The 19,677-nt window shown below is 38.9% G+C and overlaps 1 protein-coding gene across 2 annotated transcripts in view; it reads left to right on the top strand.

The window, feature by feature from the left end:
* Positions 1-19,408, top strand: part of SMAP1 (small ArfGAP 1) — a 100,190-nt gene extending 80,782 nt beyond the window's left edge. For both annotated transcript variants that reach the window (XM_089530980.1, XM_089530979.1), the window contains 4 exons: positions 9,927-10,057; positions 15,021-15,186; positions 16,179-16,522; positions 18,448-19,408. In XM_089530980.1, the coding sequence (XP_089387106.1) occupies positions 9,927-10,057; positions 15,021-15,186; positions 16,179-16,522; positions 18,448-18,582 (776 nt within the window). In that variant the 3' untranslated portion in view covers positions 18,583-19,408. The remainder of the gene's footprint in view (positions 1-9,926; positions 10,058-15,020; positions 15,187-16,178; positions 16,523-18,447) is intronic.
* The last annotated feature ends 269 nt before the right edge of the window (positions 19,409-19,677 follow it).

Below are 19,677 nucleotides of genomic sequence, written 5' to 3'. Positions count from 1 at the left end.
CTCAGTGTCCCGCTCATATTATTGCTGACGTTGCCGTCTAGCTGTGGCGGCTCATTCGGAACTGAGGGAAAGCGGGCCGCTAGGGGCCTTATATAGGGATGGGCGGAGTTACCGCCAAAAAGTTGCAGAAAGTTACTTTGCATTCTGCCCAGAGATTCCAGAAGTTTCCAAGCATTGCTGCGCAGGCGCAGAATAACCCATTTGTGTGAATTCGCAGATGACCACTCGAAGAAAGACAGTTACAGGTGAGCAACCTGTCCTTCCCAAGCCTGGTTAAAACAGTGCATTCAAAATATTATTCACCTGCAGCACTTGCCACCAGATGCATCCCTACACCTACATACAGATTGTTATGCTCAGGAGATGAGTATTAAAATTTCAGTTAAAAGATGTAGTAGAAAAAACACCAGTGGGTCAAAAACTCAAGAAGAGTTGATTTTATTACACAGGTATTAAATAGACATTGCAGTGAGCTAAAGTTATAGCTAAGTCATTTTCCTTAAAGGTGCTGATGGATCTTGGAAGATGTCTGACATGACATGAATCGTATTCCTCTTCCTCACGCGCCCCCCCCCCCCGGCCAAATCTATTCTTGATGGACCCCAACCACCACAAAACCTATTTAGGACTCTGCAGAGGGGATGAGGAATGGCTTTTGCCAGTGGTGGCTATTCTCTTGGCAGGCAAGCACAGTTGGATGCATCCCAGTCACCTTTATTCTTTCTTTCTTAAAATGTGCACTGTATATCTTCATATCTTCACCATTAAGGTGCTTTGCCAAAGGAAATTCAATGTTATCTGCCAAGCATTTCAGGCTTTGCCAACAGCTAAATCATGTACCACTGTGTATATGGTGTTTCATTTTCCCCCTAACTCAGCATCCCTTTTTATTACAGCTACAAATATTTGTCATTTCACTAGGATGTGTGTATAAAATGGATGACAATATGTATCTAAAGTCATAAAGACTAAATGACTTGGGTTTTTGATTTTGCAGATATGCCTTTGACACATTGTAAAAATAGCACCCCTCATTTTATGGAATGCCTTGCAACACGACATAATGTTGAAACATTGCCTTTTCCATCAGGCTGAAAAGTTGAATCTCCAAGAAGCAACAGAACCTGTTTTCCATTTGATGCTTCATACCGAAACATAATTCATGTGGCTGGTTGCATATGTTAAAGTAAGCATCATAGTATATTAGCATTAAAAATGGATAATCCCAGTCTTTCCACTCAGGTATAAGTAAATTGCCATGCTTCTTCCCTTCAGTTTTATTGTAAGGCTGATGAAAGGTAAAGAAGGTACTCATTGAAAACAAGCTGAATATTTAATCTTATTAACCTTTAATTAAAAGAAGAGCAGTAAACAGTACAATAGAAAGTAGACTGTGGTTGCTAATCAAACAGGCTAGTCCGTGCATTTCAGAACCCACCTGTCATGTTTAGTATCGTCTTTTTCCTCTCAGAAACAATACCTTAACTAGACCAGTTTTTCTCTAGAAACAGTTCTGTACCTTAAAATCTTTTGTTGCAATTTAAAGCCTCCTTTGGAATTCTGAATATTCAGTAGTGATGAATTAAAAAGTAAATTAACCTTTATAATGCACAAGTAAATTTTAAAATAAGAAAGCAAATAATTTTGATGAGCAGGAAAGGATTCTACTCTGAAGCTGTTGTTAGAATAGACACTACTATGCCTATTCTGTGTTTTAATTCCTTTCCCTGACAATGTAGTATCATTGTTCTGGGCATGTTCCCACTATCAAGTTAGGTATGGGAAATTCAGGGCAGGATGACATTTGTAAGCCTCATCAAGGCTTGGGTAGGATTTACTGGGAGAGTCATTCTAGCAACATTTTGAGTACATCATCCCCACACTAAATTAGGCTTTAACAAAACTTGAATGAATGCTCCAGACCAAGAATGTACCTGGTACAAAATTAATCCAGGTAAAGATAATCCTAAATAATTTCCAGTACTCACCATCTTGGATAGCTGAGCTAGCATTCACTTAGGCATCCCTTTTCACCACTAGAGCACAAATGTTGTGCTCTAAATTTGTATCCAGTCCATTAAATAGAACATTATTGCAATGTATTTACATTTTTATATATTTAACTGTTTATATTTATGGATTTATATGGATTTATTTACATCTGTATGCATTTTTATAGAATCATAAAATCATAGTGTTGGAAGGGACCAGAAGGGCCATTTAGTCAACCACCCTGCTATGCCGAAATATACAACTAAAACTCTCCTGAGAGATGGCTGTCCAACCTCTGTTTGAAAACCTTCAAAGAAGGAGAGTCCACCACCTTCTGAGGCAGTTTGTTCCACTGTTGAACAGCTCTTGCAGTCTAAAACATTCTTCCTGTTACTTAGGAGGAATCTCTTTTCTTATAATTTGAATCCACTTTAGTGTCTGGAGCAGTCAAAACAAAACAAAACAACCAAACGAAAACAAGCTCACTCCCATCTTCTTCTGGTACTTCTCTTGTTCTCCAAGAATTCTGAAAGGTGATTCCTTTAGTACTTTTTGATTCAAATCATCTGGCCATAAAGATTTGAATTCACTTAGATTAGCTAGGTATTCCTTTACTAGCTTTTTACCTGTTCTGGGCTGCAGCCCCCTTAGTACATCATCTGTTGCATTACCACAGGCAGAGCACTGATTTGGGAAGAAGACTGAGGCAAAGAAAGTGTTGAGTTGTTCTGCCTTCTCTGACTCCTGTTAGCATTTCACCATAATTTCCATGTAGCGGCTCTACATTTTCCTTGTTCTTTTTCTCGTTCTGAGGATAACAAAAAAAAACCTCCTTTAAATTATTTTTAACCTCTCAAGCGTGCCTGAGCTCATTTTAGATTTACAGACTTTTTCTTACATGTACTGGCTATTCATTTGTATTCCTCTTTCATGGCTTCCCTCTTTTTCCATTTTTTGTACATATCTGTTTTAAAATTCAGCTAATCTGAAAGTTCTTTGTACATCTACTCTGATTTATTTAGATACCTCCCACTTTTCTTCTTCCCTGGAAGCACAAATTCCCTTCCCTTTGAGCATTTCTGACCATAGGTATTATTGTACCTAGGCTGCATCCATACTGTACAAATAATCCAGTCTGACTCCACTTTAACTGCCATGGTTCAGTGCTGTGGAATTCTTGGAAGTGCAGCTTTGTGACACATTTAGCCTTCTCAATCTGAGAGCTCTGGTGCCCAACAGACTCCGATCCTCAGAATTCCATGGCACTGAGCCATGGCAGTTAAAGTGGTGCCAAACTGGATTATTTCTGCAGTGCAGATGGCCTTCTAAGCCTACTGAAATTTTCTTAAGGTTCAGAATGTCTCATTATATTTCATTTCTGCTTTCTCCATATAATAAAGTTTAGGAGAACGTACTCACTCCCACCAAAAGATGATGATGATGATGATGGTGGTGGTGGTGGTGGTGATGATGATGATGATGATGATGATGTTATTTTCATATCGTCCGCCTTTCTCCCAACATAGGGACTCAAAGCGGCTAACAGCAAATTTAAAAACAATACAATTTAAAACAGTACAACATTAAAATATATAAACATATAAAATTTCCAAAAACAAACAATTTTAAAAGTTAATACAGTTCTGAATTAAAATGTAACATGTCATAAATACAAACTTTAAGTTTAAAATACACATTTAAGTCCCAGCTCTTATCAGCTTGAAAAGGCCTGACAGCATAAGAATGTCTTTATCTGCTGCCAAAAGGACAGCAGGGATGGAGCCATCCTGGCCTCTAGGGAGGGAGTTCCAAAGCTTGGGAGTAGCAACTGTCCTTCAAATAACCTGGACCCACTACTTCCACCCCATTGACCAGTTCATCTCTGTTGGTTAGAAACAGATCCAAAATAGTTGATTCCCTTGTTGCCTCCTCCAGCTTCTGGACAATGAAATTGTGTACAAAGTAAGTGAGGAATTTGCTGAACCTTCCATTCTTAGCAGAGTTTGACTTCCAACAAATGTCAGGGTGGTTGAAGTCTCCCATCACTACTGTATCATCCAAATCTTTAGTCTTGGGGGTGGGGGTGGGGGCCTGTAGTAGACTCCCACAAAGATATAACTATGGTTTCCCACCCCTTTAGTTTAGACACAGATGTTGTTGACCTGTTTTTTATATGGGTTTTTTGTTGGAATTTAAATTTTGCTGCTTTTCAATATGTTAAGTCATTGTCCAAGGAGAGTCTTGTTTCCCATTGTTTGTGCCCTGCATTTTCCCATTTTGCTCTTGTAGTTTTTTTTAAGCCCATCTTCTCTGAGGCCACTGCTGTATTGTGATGACAATATAAGAATTCTTTGCATGTCCTGTTTATCTTCTTTACCTTTAGCTATTGCAGTTCTAAAATAGAAAGCATTCTGAGAAGAAGGGAATTTCTTCTCATTAGGAATCATCAGTTAGGAATACAAAACAGTTGAATATTCTGTCCATAAAATAAGAATTGAGAAACAAAAGGGATATATTTCAATATTATTCCAGAGCTGACTGGACTTGTGTGATTTGCATTACAAACGCAAAGGCTTGGCTTAGTAATACCCGAGCATCAGTGTTATTTATAGTTAACAGCTGTAGCCACTTGTTCTTCCTCTGTTCATTGTGAAACCAAGCCATATACTACAAAGGCCAGTGGGAAGGTCTTACGAAAACTCCACTCCGCAGCTTTATTTTCCTCTGAACAATGAGGGCAGAGATTGCTTGTAGTACTTTTATTTAGAAGAATGGCTGCTGTGGTGGTAGTTATACTTAAAATGTCAACAGCACAAGTGTTAGAAAATGGTTAGGGATTGTAGCACTGTGATGCATCTTTCCCTCAACACCATCCAAAAATTCTTTTTATAGGGGGATGTTAATCTTCATGGGTTAATACATTTTTAAATCTTAGCACATTTACAGTTGCTATGGGAACCACAATTTTGATTACCCGAATTCAGGATAGAATCCCTGGTGTATTGTTGCAGTAGTGCTCTTGCATTTACTTCCATAAGAAGAGGGGACCGAAGTAAGCAAAACTGTGAACAAATACCCATGTGACTTTCGGAATATGCAGTTCATGTGCCACTGAAGGACTTATTATTCATAGAGAGAAAGCATCTCATTTAAGTTTTTTATGTACATGGTAAAATGCTTCAATCATAGAGTGATAATGTGTACGGCAACTGAGCCCAATAGTTGAGAGAAAAGAAAACTGCTAGAAATCTTTTCATTCCAATATGAGGAATTCAGAAACAACTGTTCAAATCCGATGTCAGTATTCCAAAATTTATGCTAATCTTGTTTTACAAGTATTCTGAAGCTACAAATTAAAACTGCCAATCATAAAAAAAAATCTTGAAGGTGCACCAGTTTCCAAACCTAAAATTTACCCTTGCTTTGCTTAATATTCTACCATTACCAGGGCACTTTTGAGATAGTCAGATTTAGAATCAGTGATTCAGTGTTGGTAATGTTTGGTTTACTTTGTTATATGTAGTTCTTGCTCTTGTCTTTTCCCTTTTTCTTCTTCTTTTCTGGTTGCAGTCTGCCTTCCACATTAGTGGGGGTTAGGGTACAAGATCTCTGCAAAAGTGGAAAAAACTGAATAGAGGAGGGAGGGAAGAGGAGCATGTGTATGCCCTTCCCCCCGTACTTTAGCCAGCTTGCCTGAGCTGACTAAAGCATGCAGGGGGGAGTGCATGCGCATGCCCCTCCTGCCTTCCTCAGGTAAGTTCGCTAAACCACAGAGAGAAGGGCATGCGTCCCTTTCCCAGCTGCTCCTTCCCTCCTGGGGTTTTTTTCTCAAAGGGAAAAGCCTGGGAATGAGGAGGAGGAGGAGGAGCATGTGTGTGCAGACAAACTCACAAATAATAAAATCCACGAATGTTAAACCTGTGAAAGTGAAGGACTGACTGTATATTGATTTTCTATTATTGTTTAATGTCATAAATTTTAAGCATAAAGAAAACCAAAACATTACCAGGGCACATTCTTGGATGGGGTATCTAGATTTTTCTAACTTTAGAGTAGGCTTTGTGACAGCCTGGGAGGTGTGGGGATTACATGTGGGAAATGTGTCCTTTTGGTTCTCTTGCAGCTTTCTGTTTTTCTGCCATCAACTAAGGTATCAATTTTGATTGTTTGGCTGGGACAGGCTTTGAGGGCACTGTTTCATAATAGTTCTGGTCCTTTATGTAGATTAGGAGATAGGAATCATGGAGCCCTCCATAGGTTGTGAGACTACAACTCTCACTGCTGTCACAGGCAGTGGTAAAGAATGCTGGGAATTACAGTCTAGTAATATCTGGAGGGCCTCAAGAATTTCAGATATAGATGGTCACAGAGACCATCTCTGCTGTAGATGGTCTTCAAGGCAGTGCTGTTAAATGTTGTGTTAAATATTTTGGCCTTTGGCTTGCAGTGTCCTACAGGGTTCTGATGTGAAGGTGAAGGCTTTCATGGCTGTCATCCATAGTTTTTTGTGGATTTTTCGGGCTATGTGGCCATGTTCTAGAAGAGTTTGTTTCTGATGTTTCTCCCAACCCAGGGTAACACAATATGTATAATATACCCTACTCATTTCCATGCCAGCATTCTCTGAAGATGACAGCCACAGATGCTGGCAAAACATCAGAAACAAACTCTTCTAGAACATGGTCACATAGCCCAAAAAACTCACAAAAAACTACTGGGATCTCTTTAACAGTGACATGAAACAGTATTAAGTTTCTTGAAACCAACTCCATCCTGGACCCTTTCCAGTCTGGCTTCCGCCCACGGCACTCTACAGAGACAGCCCTCACCAAGATCTCAAACGATCTCTTGCGGGCCAAGGCAAACGGCCTCTACTCTATTATCATTCTTGATTTGTCTGCCGCCTTTGACACTGTTGATCACTGTCTCCTGGTTGATTTACTTTCTGACCTTGGGTTCTCCGACTGCTCTCGACTGGTTTAAATCTTACTTGTCAGATAGATCTTTTGCAGTGGTCACGGGTGGTCAGACTTCGTCCTCTGTTCCCCTATCTGTTGGAGTTCCCCAGGGCTCTGTCTTGGGTCCCCTTCTGTTCTCTCTATACACACTGTCCCTAGGTAAACTCATCAGTTCTTTTGGTTTCTCCTATCATCTGTACGCCGATGACACTCAGCTGTATCTCTCCACCCCTGACCTTTCGATGGGGCCTGAACAGCAAGTTTCTTCTTGTCTGACTGCCATCTCTCAGTGGATGCAGCTTCGGCACTTGAAGCTCAACATGTCTAAGACTGGGCTTCTCGTCTTTCCACCTAAACCTACCCTTCATTATTCCTTTTCTGTTTCTGTTGACGACACTTCTATTCAACCGGTTCATCAAGCCCGCAGTCTTGGCTTCATTTTTGACTCTTCTCTGTCATTTATTCCCCAGATCCAGGCCACCGCCAAGGCCTGTAGATTCTTTCTCCACAACATTGCCAAGATCCATCCATTCCTCTCAATCACTACTGCCAAGACTCTGGTCCATGCCCTAGTGGTTTCGTGACTAGATTATTGTAACCTCCTTCTAACAGGGCTTCCTCTTTCACACCTCCATCCTTTAATCTCTGTTCAGTATTCAGCTGCCCGTATTGTCACATCAGCTCGCCGCTTTGACCATGTTTCTCCTCTTTTATCCTCCCTTCATTGGCTCCCCTTCCGCATCCAGTACAAGCTTTTGTTATTGACTTTCAAAGCCCTCTATGGATTGGCCCCTCCTTACTTATCTGACCTTCTTTCTCCTTACATTCCTACTCGCACCCTCCGCTCTGGTAGTCAAGGTCTCCTGTCACAGTGTAGGACTACCACTGCCCCTCCCGAATTCGTCCCTTCTCGCTTACTGCCCCTTACTCCTGGAACCTTCTTCCCCCACATGCACACCTCATCACTTCTCTGCCCAGTTTCAAAACAGTTAAAAACTATATTGTTTAGAGAAGCGTTCCCAGAGGCGAGCCCCTCTCTGACCCAGGAAGCCCCTTTTTAACCATCCATTAAGAAGCCAAGCCCTTCCTCCAGTCCATCTGCCTTGGTCCAGGCCTCGGAGGTGGAGAAGATCTGCTGGACCTGATCCTATTCCCCACCACCACTCCTTTCTCCTTTTGTGTCGTGTCTTTTTAGATTGTAAGCCTGAGGGCAGGGAACCGTCTGACTAAAAGATTGTATGTACAGCACTGTGTAAATTTACAGCGCTTTATAGATAAAGGTTAATAATAATGATAATAATAATAATAATATTGAAACAGCTGAGGAAAAGGCTCTGTTCAGGTTTTATTATTAGCATTAGCACAAGGAGATGAGTGTCCTAGCCTTGGACCATCCACAGCTGTTTCTCTCCTCATATCTTTAGGCCGTTGTGGCAATGGAACAAATTTGGGTACCAGTTCTGACACATTAGGAAAAAGAGTTATTGGTCCCAAGCATCAAGCCAGCCTGAGAAGCATATTGTGATCACAATTAGTTAACATGAAGGGTTGGGAGGCAGACGTTTCTTGTTGGTTTATATACTAGAAAAAAAAGTTAAGAGTACTTTCTATTTCATTTATTGCTCTTGTTGTCTAGCTCAGTGATTTTGTCCTCCAGAAAATAGACCCTGCCTACTCACTCTAGGTCTAGAAGGAACTATCCTGAAGGGAAGAATGCCCTCCAAGAGATTCAGCAAACAGAAATTCATGGTTTAAAACTGCAGTTTTCTTTGTCAGTATCCCTACTTGGAGATTCCCTTTTAACGGGGAAGGCAAATTATAATAATTAAACAACAGAGTTTTTATTGCTTTGACTATAATTAATTATAACTGCAGAAATTTAGCATTTAAGTGAGCATACCACGAATGATAGTTCTCTGTAGTTTTCAGTTCAAATATGGGAAGGGGGCAATAATGATAGCTCATAAATCACTGTTATCATGAGAAATAGTTCTGTATTGGAATTATAAGATTGGTAGCATGATGATTTGGAAGACAAGAATAAGAGATTGAATCGTTCCATTTTATTGAATTTACCCTTCCACACATGCACATACACATTTAATTAAGTGTAGACTTTCTGTTGAAGTTCACAGAAGAATGTTGGATGGAAAAAGGTCTGTTTGAGATGGTCTTTAATAAGAGGTGTTACAAAATTTTGTTTTGTTTTGCTGAAAGAAAAATAGCTAAGGGGGCTGCAGAGCCCATTCTCTGTTACAGTTTAACAGCAGATTATTAGAATGGTTTACAAACAAAGAGTGCTTTACAAGCTTGACTCGTGCAGATTTCCAAGAGTTTTTCCCCGCACAGGAACCATGTAAAGGTTGCAAATGGTTGAAAGTATCTGCATTTGTAGGATCAATACTGAATCTGATCTGAGGCTAAAGCGCTGACAAACATACCCCCAACTTTACATAACTGTTCTTGAAAAGGGGGAGAGTCATACTGGAAAGGCAAAATTGTTTAATAAAATGTGGAGTTTGCAGTCTGTTTCTTCAGACAACATATGTAGCTAGTAGTTACTCATCCAACCTCAAATTATAACAAATATAAGGCTTTCTTTAAAAAAAAAAAGGTTTAGGCTACCTGTGGAGAGAATTTCTGTTGTAAAAGCTGTAATCCTGATAACTGTTCGACAAGGCAGTTGAAATCTTCTAGAAATGTATAATTCTGTTAAATCAGCTTAGATGCCATTAGGCTGGCCTTAGGCTGTATTTTAATGTGTTCAAATCTTTCTAATTTTATTGGCATTTTGTAGCTTTTAAATTACAGGGAACTGGCAGAATACAAGGAGCCTAGATGCAATGTTTTGAATACTGGGAGACTTCTGCCAGATTGCCTTTAAACAGAGATAGTTTAATTGACTTACTATGTACATACTTTGCAGATGTAAAAATCTGGTTTAACACTTTTCATTTTAAAACACTTTATCTGAAGATGGTCCTGCTGATTCCTCTATCACAAATGGAAGCACTGTCATACCTGCTTCAGTACTGAATGATGACCTGGATATATTTGGCCCAATGATTTCTAATCCTTTGCCAGCCACCTCTGTTCCTCCTTCCCAGGTGAGCATGAAATATGAATTTAGTATGCTACCACATTTTGCAAAATTAAAATGTTTACACTAGAAGTGAAATGCATGCCCAATGTTATGCGACCATTGTGGTATTTGGAACACTAAATAATTTCAGCATGATTAATAGACAGATATTGTAGATATAACCATCTTAGCATGCTTATGAACTTCCCTGAAGGGGATCTAGTTGACCAGTGGGCTGAAGAATCTACTTAATGGCACAATACAATGTCTTGGAGAATACCAGTAGCAGTAGCTCTTACATTTCTATAACGCTGTATATAAGCACTCTGTAAGCCAGGGGTAGGCAACCTTTTTGAGCCAGGGGCCGGGTTGCTGTCCCTCAGACAACTGGGGGGCTGAACTCAAAATGGCACCCGGAGCGGCATGGAAACTGCGGCGGGGCAGCAATCGGCGGTAGGACCGGGCTGGGGCCGGTCCCAAGGCCTTGCCGGGCCGGATCCGGCCCGCGGGCCGTAGGTTGCTGACCCCTGCTCTAAGCAGTTTACAATGTGTTATCCAATTGCTCCCAACAAGGTGGGTACTCATTTTACCGACCTATGAAAGGATGGAAGGCAGAGTCAACATGGAGCCCTGCAGGACTGAACTCACAATGCAGTACTGCAGCACTGGCATTTAATCACTGCACCACTATTCACTCCTCTTGACCTTTCCACATGTTGTCATGTTACAGCTCAGAACTGGAGTGGATTTAATTGGCACTGTTACCATTTGATGTACACAAGATACTCAACACTGTGAAGCTGCAAAAATACTTTTATTATGGCACAAACATGATATAACCAGGAACGAGTTAGCAGCTGTTGGTTATGAATTATTCACTTCCTTTGCTGTGACACCTCTATATAAGCTGTGGTGCATCCCACTGCTTCCTGAAGCTGCATAAATAGTTGAAACACATCCGCCTTTGTGTAATTTCAGTGCCACATGATTTCAGATGAAAGACACCTGTATCCAGGTGGGCCCAGAGTTTCTAGAATAGCATATCGAAACAGCATCTTGAAGCCCGAGGTGCTATCAAAACAAGTCTATGAAGAAGTGCAGAACTAGCAGAGTAAATTATTAAAAAAAGAAATCTTGCAAACTATAAATATTCCCTGGAGCACTGTTAAATCCATTCTTACAAAGTGGAAGGAAAATTAATCATGACTCTGCCTAGAGAAGACTGTCCACCAAAACACAGTGACTGGCAAAAAGGACATCAAACCAGAGAAGTAAGGATGAGGCCTCCAGGCTTTAGCACAACAAAGTCAAAGGGAGTGAATACTTCTGAATGGCATTGCACATCATCAAGTCTTCGCTTGTGTGGAGGACTTTATGGAGACACAGGTGTGCATGAGTCCATCCCTTGAAAGTCCTGGTGCATCCAGCAGCTTCCCATGCCTTTACACGAGTACAAAATTCCACATGGAATACTGGAATTTCACTGAGTTGGCTATTCATCTGAAAATGGTAGTGGAATCTTATACAGACCTTTACACTCAACCCTTGAGGGTCTAGAAAACTGTTGGATGCCTGGCAATGACTGGAGGCAGGGTTCACATATGCATCCATGTCCTTGCCTCTAGTTCATGCATACACATTGCCAAGGCTGTTATTTCTTAGTGGTTTCCAATGTAGTAATAGCCAAAGCACTTGATGCAGAGGCTTACTTGTAAAAAAATTAGTAGAATGGTCCAGTATGGTGTATTTTGACAAAATAAAATGATTACCCATTAGGTTGTTCAAGCTGCAGAGGCCAAGCTAGCCTAGGTGAATATTTATTTACTAGTGTTTCTAAAAATTTCATAGGTTCTGGCCAGTATTCAGGATCAGAAACTACAATTTGGTATATATTTTGAGATGTTACAACCACTTTGATATTACTCTAAATGTATATATCTTGCATAATTTGATCTGAGAGAAATTGTCTTGGGTAGAAGGGTTATTCCCTCAGCCCCTTTGTTACTTAAATTCCTTCAAGATTTAATTATCCTGGCTGGAAACTTGTTTGGGAGTTATGAATGTGTACCTAGAGCCATAATCTAGAGTCCTAAGTGTATTCAAAACTCTTTGGTATTTATGAACCCACATATTTCCTGGTTTAGGTGACATGTAGGGGCCATGAAAGTCCCCAGTTCCACTTACTGGGAAGCAGTTATCACAATTGACATGGGTCTGTTCCCCTGTTACTTGAGAAGCAGATGAGTGATGTTACCACCAGCACCACTTTTCATGCAAGCAGTCTCTGGTGAGAGGGGGGATTGTGACAGGGACTCTGCTTCTATCTGTCACAATGGAGAACACTCACAGGAGGGATGAGAATGTCAGTCAGCTACTTCCCGAGCAATAGGGAAAGAAATACCAATTGATTTCAGCAGGTGCTTCTTGGTAAGTAGGGATGGGGGAGTGGGCTGGGGATTCACTGCATAGCCATGTAATTATGGTGGTTACATATTTATAACTCTTCAACAGATTCTAGCTCATTTTATTTAACTGTTCTATTAAATTATGTTCTATTAGATTATGCTGTTTGATAAATATGTAAGCTTCTTGATGTAAAACCTAAGATCTTTTACCATGATCTTCACTTGTCCTCCTATTATTTGATTGCTTTTCTTCTGCTTGTTCTAATTGTGTGTTTGCACATGTTTGAGGGAGATACTTTCTGCTGCTGCAGTTCTCCTTTTAAATGGTTTTCCTCAATTCTTTTTTTTTTTTTTGGGGGGGGGGGCTTATTTATAAACCAGACCCAATCTGAAATAATTGAAAAGGAAACCATTACCAGTTGCCCCTTTGTAGAAAGGAGCAATAAACCCCTATTGTATGCTGTTATGTTCTCTCTTACCATTGCCCTCTTGTTGATACAAAGATGCTAAGGCAACCACCTCACCTGGTACTTTCCAAAAATGCTGAGCTGTATTTCCCTTGGCTCATGGCCAGAACAATGTATTGGCTGTTGGAAGCCTTCCACCAGTTTTTAATTACAGTTTTTTTCCCCATGTGAGTGCAGCAGCATTCTCCTGGGGCACAGAACATCAATTTCTTTCTCTTTTACCCATTCCCTTGGCACTTGTGCCAAAGTTGTATTCATTGACCCAAGCAGATGGAAATATGGGTGTAACAGACATCCCATTTCCAATAACTACCTGATATACTGAGTGCCTGCTTGTTAGGCTGGGGTGGGGAAAACCTGAGCCAAAACGAGGTTTGCTTCGGCAGTTATACCAAAACCCCTTTGTAACTCAGCACAACATATGGACTTAATGAGACATATAAAATTAAAAGAGAATACAATCTTGTCTCATTATCAGGACTTAAAACTTAATTTTGCACTTGATTTTAGATATCAATCCCCTATTAAATAAATTATAAATGCATGCAGAGTATTAGAATGCAGCTTGTATTTTGATATTATTAAAGTACACACATAAGGAGAGAGATTGTTACATATATTCAAGTAAGTGTTAATAGGGCTTTATTTCTATCCTGCCCCTTCCTCTTTGGAGCACAAAGTTGGGAATGTGATCTCCCTTCTCCCTCCCATTGTCTTCATAACAACCCTGTGAAGTGAGTTACCTTTAAGTAGAGTAACTGTTTCAAAGTCATCCAGTAAATTTTGTGGCCAAGTGGGGATTTGAACCCGCATTTCTTTTGACATGTTAACAAGTAAATCTGCCGAATCCTTGTGTAGTTTCTTTTCTTTTCTAAGTTAGCATTCTTGTAGGTATTTCACAATGTTTCCCTTCAAGCTCTGTTAGGTTTATTTAAAAGGTACGGTTTTCTAGCGTCTGAGGATACAGTTCTTTCTAACAAAAAAACATGGAACCATTTGGCTCATTGCCTTTTCCACAAGAAAGGGCAGCTTTGTTCCTTGTAAAATGTTTTCAAAACAGATTTGGAACCAATGAGAAGCCGAACACAAAATTCCAAGCTTTACAGAACTCTGGAGATGCTTTTCATAAATTTTGTTCTTAATCTTAAACCTGAAAATCACAGTAAACATTTACAATATTATAGCCATATAATCCTGTTCACAATTCATTTAATACTGCCATACATTAATTGAAAACTGCAAATTTGTGAAAGTAGGGTGTGTGTTGTTTTACAGTATTTCTTATCCTAAGAGATTCCTTCTTCCAATTGTGTTTTTTTTACTAGAGAGAGAAAAAATAAATTAATCAAATATTAATTTCAACCAATGATGAGGGGTTTTGTTCCTAGGAAAAGTTTTGCACTGCAGTACATATTCTAAAGAGAGCACTTGCAAATTTACAAGACTGTTAAAGAATACAGTAAACATAAAGCCACAAAAGATGTACAGTTGTCTGCAGTTGCATAGTATGCATGCATCATTCCAATGAAATTTTGCAAGAATCAATCTTTTATGCAGTTCATTGTGGTTTTCAAAAAAAGAACAGGCAAACAGATAATTAAATTTTGCAATAATGGGTGTTCTGCATACATGTAGTGATGGTGGAAAAGACTGTATTATAAAGGATATCTTCTGATCTTCTGATATTCTGAGCCAGCTCCAGTTTATGCAACAAAAAGTATCTGCCATGTGTTCTGTGGTAGTCTTGAAGCAAACATGTAATATATAAGATATACCAGTAGTGTGTACTAGCATCTTGAATAAACACCTGTGTGTATGTATTTGTTGACCTTGGCCCAGTCTTGAAAAAGACATGTGAAAGAAATACATATTGCGCATTCATTTGGCTACACTCCAATTACATGACATATTATTTTTCTCATAGGATATATAAAATACCTCTGTCAATCAGGAAAGGAAACATTTAATAAATACTACTGTGTTCTAAATGTATGTAAGCACTGAAATGATTGTTTCAGTTTTTCTATTAAATTACTTTTTGTTTGATTTGAAAATACATACTTTTTTTCCTAACCATCCACTAGGAAAGAAAAATCCTTTTACTTTTATTTTCTAGAGTACTTCCACCAACCCTGTAGCTTCCACTTTATCTGCTGCATCAGGAGATCTTGATCTGTTCACTGAACAAACAAAAGCAGAAGAGTCAGCAAAGAAACTGCTCTCCAAGGATTCCATTTTATCACTGTATGGCACCGGGACTATGCCATCGCAAAGTGCTCCGGGTAATTGCTTTTCAAATCTATTTCCAAAGTGACTTGAGAGTTGTTCTAATAAAACATGGTTGCTCCTCACCCTGATCTATGGATTCATGTAAAACTGGATTTTTCTTTCCTTTTACTTTTGAATATCAAGCAGAAAGTCTAAAGAAAAAGCATTTAAGACTGACAAATGTCATTTAAAGATGGCAAATGTTCAGATAAAGTGTTGGAATAATACCTTTTATTTTTGGTGCTGGGGCAGAAAAAGTTAGGAGCCAATTTGGAAGGAGGAATGGTGGGAATGAAGTTCAGAGTAAGCCAGTGACAGGAACAATCTTACTTTCCTTGGTGCTCTTTCCTTCCGCTCACTGCTCCCTTATTTCCAGACAGAATTTAATTGAAAGATGTCAGGAAACCTGGATAAAATTATAGTTTCTGATGTTGTAGCTCTTCTCCAATGAGAAGAGGCTACTGGTTAGGATCATTCAGTATTGTGAGCCAAGAACAGTGCATATGCTGACAACCATTTCATGTTGCTACATTATTAGCAGACCTACTTTACAGTAACGTATCAGACCTGAGGTCTGCTATCAAAAGAGGTTCTTTGACTGCCACGAACAAGGCTGTTCTGACTCAAAGTATGAAAGGATCAAAGAAAAGTCAAAGGAGTAAGAGGTTTCCTCTCTTCTTCAGCAACAGATGTAAGATCACTAGCAAGAGATGCCAGGATTGATGTTGAAGCACCAGTGGCTACTATCTGCATTCTTTTTATAATAAGTCTATCCACACCTAATTTACAAGTGTTGAAGCATTATCAGAGTTTCCTTTCTAACTTCACAGAACCACATCAGGATTTTAGGATGGGGCATTCTACCTTACCAGTCCTCTTTTACTTGGACAGCAAGTGTTTGACAGAAGCAGTTGCGGTTCTGTGCACTAAACTTTGAAAAAGTAGAGCAGCTTTATATCAGCCTTCGATGATTTAATTAAATCTTCTCCTCTCTCCTTTTGTCCAGGTGTATTCATGGGACCACAGCCTTTGCCCTTTACTGCACAACCAGCAGCACATTTTCAGGGATTTCCAGCCATGGGAGTGCCTGTGCCTGTACCTGTACCTGTACCTGCAGCCCCTGCAATGATGGGAAACATGATGGGACAGTCAGTACCTGTCATAGGACAGAATACAGGCATGATGGTGGGCATGGGAATGCCTAATGGCTTTTCCGTTCCTACACAAACTGCTGCTTTGAGACTTCCACAAAATGTTGGAGGACCCCAAGGAACGATGGCAGGGCAGGTAACCCCACCACAGAAATTTGGTATGCAGCAAAATCAACAAACTCAGTGGAATCTTTCTCAGGTGAGCAGATATTTTAATCTTGGTGTTAACTAGTATTGACATTATCTAAACCTGGAAAATAGGACTTTATGGGAAATGTGATAGAATTGGAGAATTGGGAACATTTTTGGAGAGAAACAAAGAAATTTATGGTATGTCAAAGTTATAAAGAGAACTATGTGAAGATGCTACATAGGTGGTATATGACCCCTATAAAATTAAATAAAATCTGTAATACCAGGGACAGGAAGTGTTGGAAATGCCTGAAACAGGAAGAGACCTTTTTCCACCTTTGGTGGAATTGTGAAAAGGCCAAAGAATATTGGAGACCAATAAAAATAACTATGTCTGAAATTTTGCAGGTCGACATACCTTTAGATCCCTTGATATTTTTGCTTAACATGACTTGTAAACTAGAAAAGGAAATTGTTAAAAAAAATTCCAGATTAATATTGTATATGGTTACTCTGGCAAGAATATTGTATGCCCAGTACAGGAAAAATATACAAATCCCCAAAAAGAGGATTGGATAATTAAACTTAGAGAGGCAAGGAGAATGAATATTTTAACTGCAATGATGAAGGATAAAGCAATTGAAAAAACTAAAGAGGATTGGTTTTGCTTAGAGCGTTTTTGTAACTTTAATTTTTGATATATCCGTGGAAACTAGTAAAGTTATTATTTGAACGTTAGAAGTTTAAGTATCAAGGACACTTTGAAGGAACCTTGGTAAATTAGGTAATCAGGTCACTTAAGGTTATCTCAGAACTGATCAACTAATATAACTTTATTATATTAGTTTTCAACACAATAGTATATGTATATATGTCATATTTGTATTGCAATTTTTATTCCCATGTTTTCTTGTTATTGCAATTCATGTTGTACACCACTTTGATCATTTGGAAAAGCGGTTAACAAATAAAACTTATTATTATTATTATTATTATTATTATTATTATTATTTGTAATGTAATCTTTATTTGTGTTGTTGTGGATGTATGTCTTTTACAGATTTGTTTAATAAAAAATAGGACTTGAAATGTTTAAAAAAATATTTTATAATGTAGAGTTGAACTCTAGGAAGCTAGTAATCCTGATCCATCCATAAATTTAGTTTTGACAGTACCACAGTCACCTCAAGGTGTTTAAAGTGGAGACTAAGTACTGAAATGTTATGCAATTTGCAAACAACAATGGGTTAAACCCAACATTATTCTCTACTGGAGTGTGTGTGTGTGTATGTGTGTTGACCCTGCGTAATTTCCTAGATCAGATAGGATCTGGTGCGTTTAGGGTATTTAGACCCCCTCTACTAGAGTAGACACTCTGAAATGGAATGGACTTGTTAGTTATCACAAGTCTATTCCAGTTGGAGCCAACTCCAACTCAGTGTTGCAAGAACTGGGCATTATCTTAAGAGAAATCACAGTATACCTAAAGGTACTGATGTCAGGTTGGCTAGCATCCTGTTAGTGAATTGTAATTGCATAAGTCAGATTTATCGCAGCTTATTTTTTGTGGTTGCATAGGTCAGAATTCTGAGCACACAATGACCAAAATCCCGACCCACTTTGTAAGCAGCACAGCTCCCCCATAGCCATTTCCATGTTGTTGGGGTGTGTGTGTGGAGGGAGGGGGGATATAAACAGGTATCTGTCATGGCATGTCCCACTAAAAGAAAACAGGTGAGGTGGTGGGGACCAGCATCAGGAGTTATAGCTAGAGAGATGGAGGTATGTGATATACTCCCAATGGGTTGCTGTTTTCTAAAGTGATGAATGTACATGTAAGTCATTAACAGTTGAAATATATCTGTTCCTATCATGCTAGATCTTATAATGAAATGTTGTACTGAGAAAGAAGTGTTATGTTTTACATTAACCTTGACTTTAGTACAGAATTTGAATACCTGTACACTAATTAAAATCATCTACATTTCACAGATGAATCAGCAGATGGCTGGGATGAATCTTAGTAGTTCCAGCAATGTGATGGGCTTCGTCCAGCCCCCAAATACAGTGGCAGGTTGGACTGGAAGTTCCTCAGGCCAAACTCTCAGCACACAACTCTGGAAATGAAAACTGCAGTAGAGATTTCATCTAGATCAAGACCTGACATTCCATACTCAAATGCATCTAGTTTTCCTGGTCTGTCCATGCACATTTTCCCTTGTTCATATTAAGAAGTAATCTTAACTGACCGTGTTGTGGTCTGTATTGACATTAAAAATTTTGATGTAGTGAAAAGCAGGTTGAGAACACCTATCATTGGCAGCTTTTTCATTCCACAGTACATTTGATTTCATGAAGCATATCTTTCAAAAGAGCTGTTTGACCAACAACATATTCAAATTATTTTATCAGTTATAGAGCCAATGTTTCCATATAAAGGAAATAGATATCATGATAGTACTATCTCTAATATGTAAACACCACCCTGCAAATTACCCAGTAATCCTGTAGAAGGTACTGTATGAACAAATGTTAATCATATAAATAAGAGTGTATATGTATCACTGAAGAATGTTTTTCCTTGTGTAATAATGATTTTGTTTCTTTATTCACTTCACTGTGATATTATAATGATGTGATGAAAAGGGGAAAGTAAGTGGTTAGTGAACACGAGATAAACCTGGATATCACTTCTGCGCTATCAGTTTCTTTTACCTTAGCAGTTAATTATTTGGTTTCCTGTATCAAAATACACAATTTGGCTACAACAGTGTGTACAGAAGGAAAATCTAAAGTATGCTGCACAAGCATACATGCAGGGTAAGTTGCTCAAATAAATATTTCAGTTTTGTCTTTCCAACTGTATCCAGGTTTATGCCAGTAATTGTGTTTACATTTTATGGTGCCTCGTACTGATGAGCTGTTGCTTCCCTATATTAAAGAAATCCATAAATATTCTGTGATTATCTGAATCTATAAGAGCTTTGAGTACTGTTCTTAAAAACAAAACTCTTTAATTAAAGAACAAATAAACGCCGAACATCCATTATCTGAAAGCCGCCATTCTAAATGATCAATTAAGTTTTACATTTTTTTAAAAATCAGCATATTTTCAGCATTTAACTGAAATGCATTTGAATGCCTTATATAAAAACGATCTAATCAGTTAAAGTACTAAAACAGATTGGATAAACACATGCAAAACAAGTGGAGACAAAACTA

Source organism: Sceloporus occidentalis, unplaced genomic scaffold (assembly GCF_023333645.1).
Source record: "Sceloporus occidentalis isolate IW3139 unplaced genomic scaffold, rSceOcc1.0.p SCAF_6, whole genome shotgun sequence".
NCBI lineage: Eukaryota > Metazoa > Chordata > Lepidosauria > Squamata > Phrynosomatidae > Sceloporus > Sceloporus occidentalis.
Note: the sequence above shows the minus strand (reverse complement) of the source record. Positions and strands in the feature narration are given on the sequence as shown.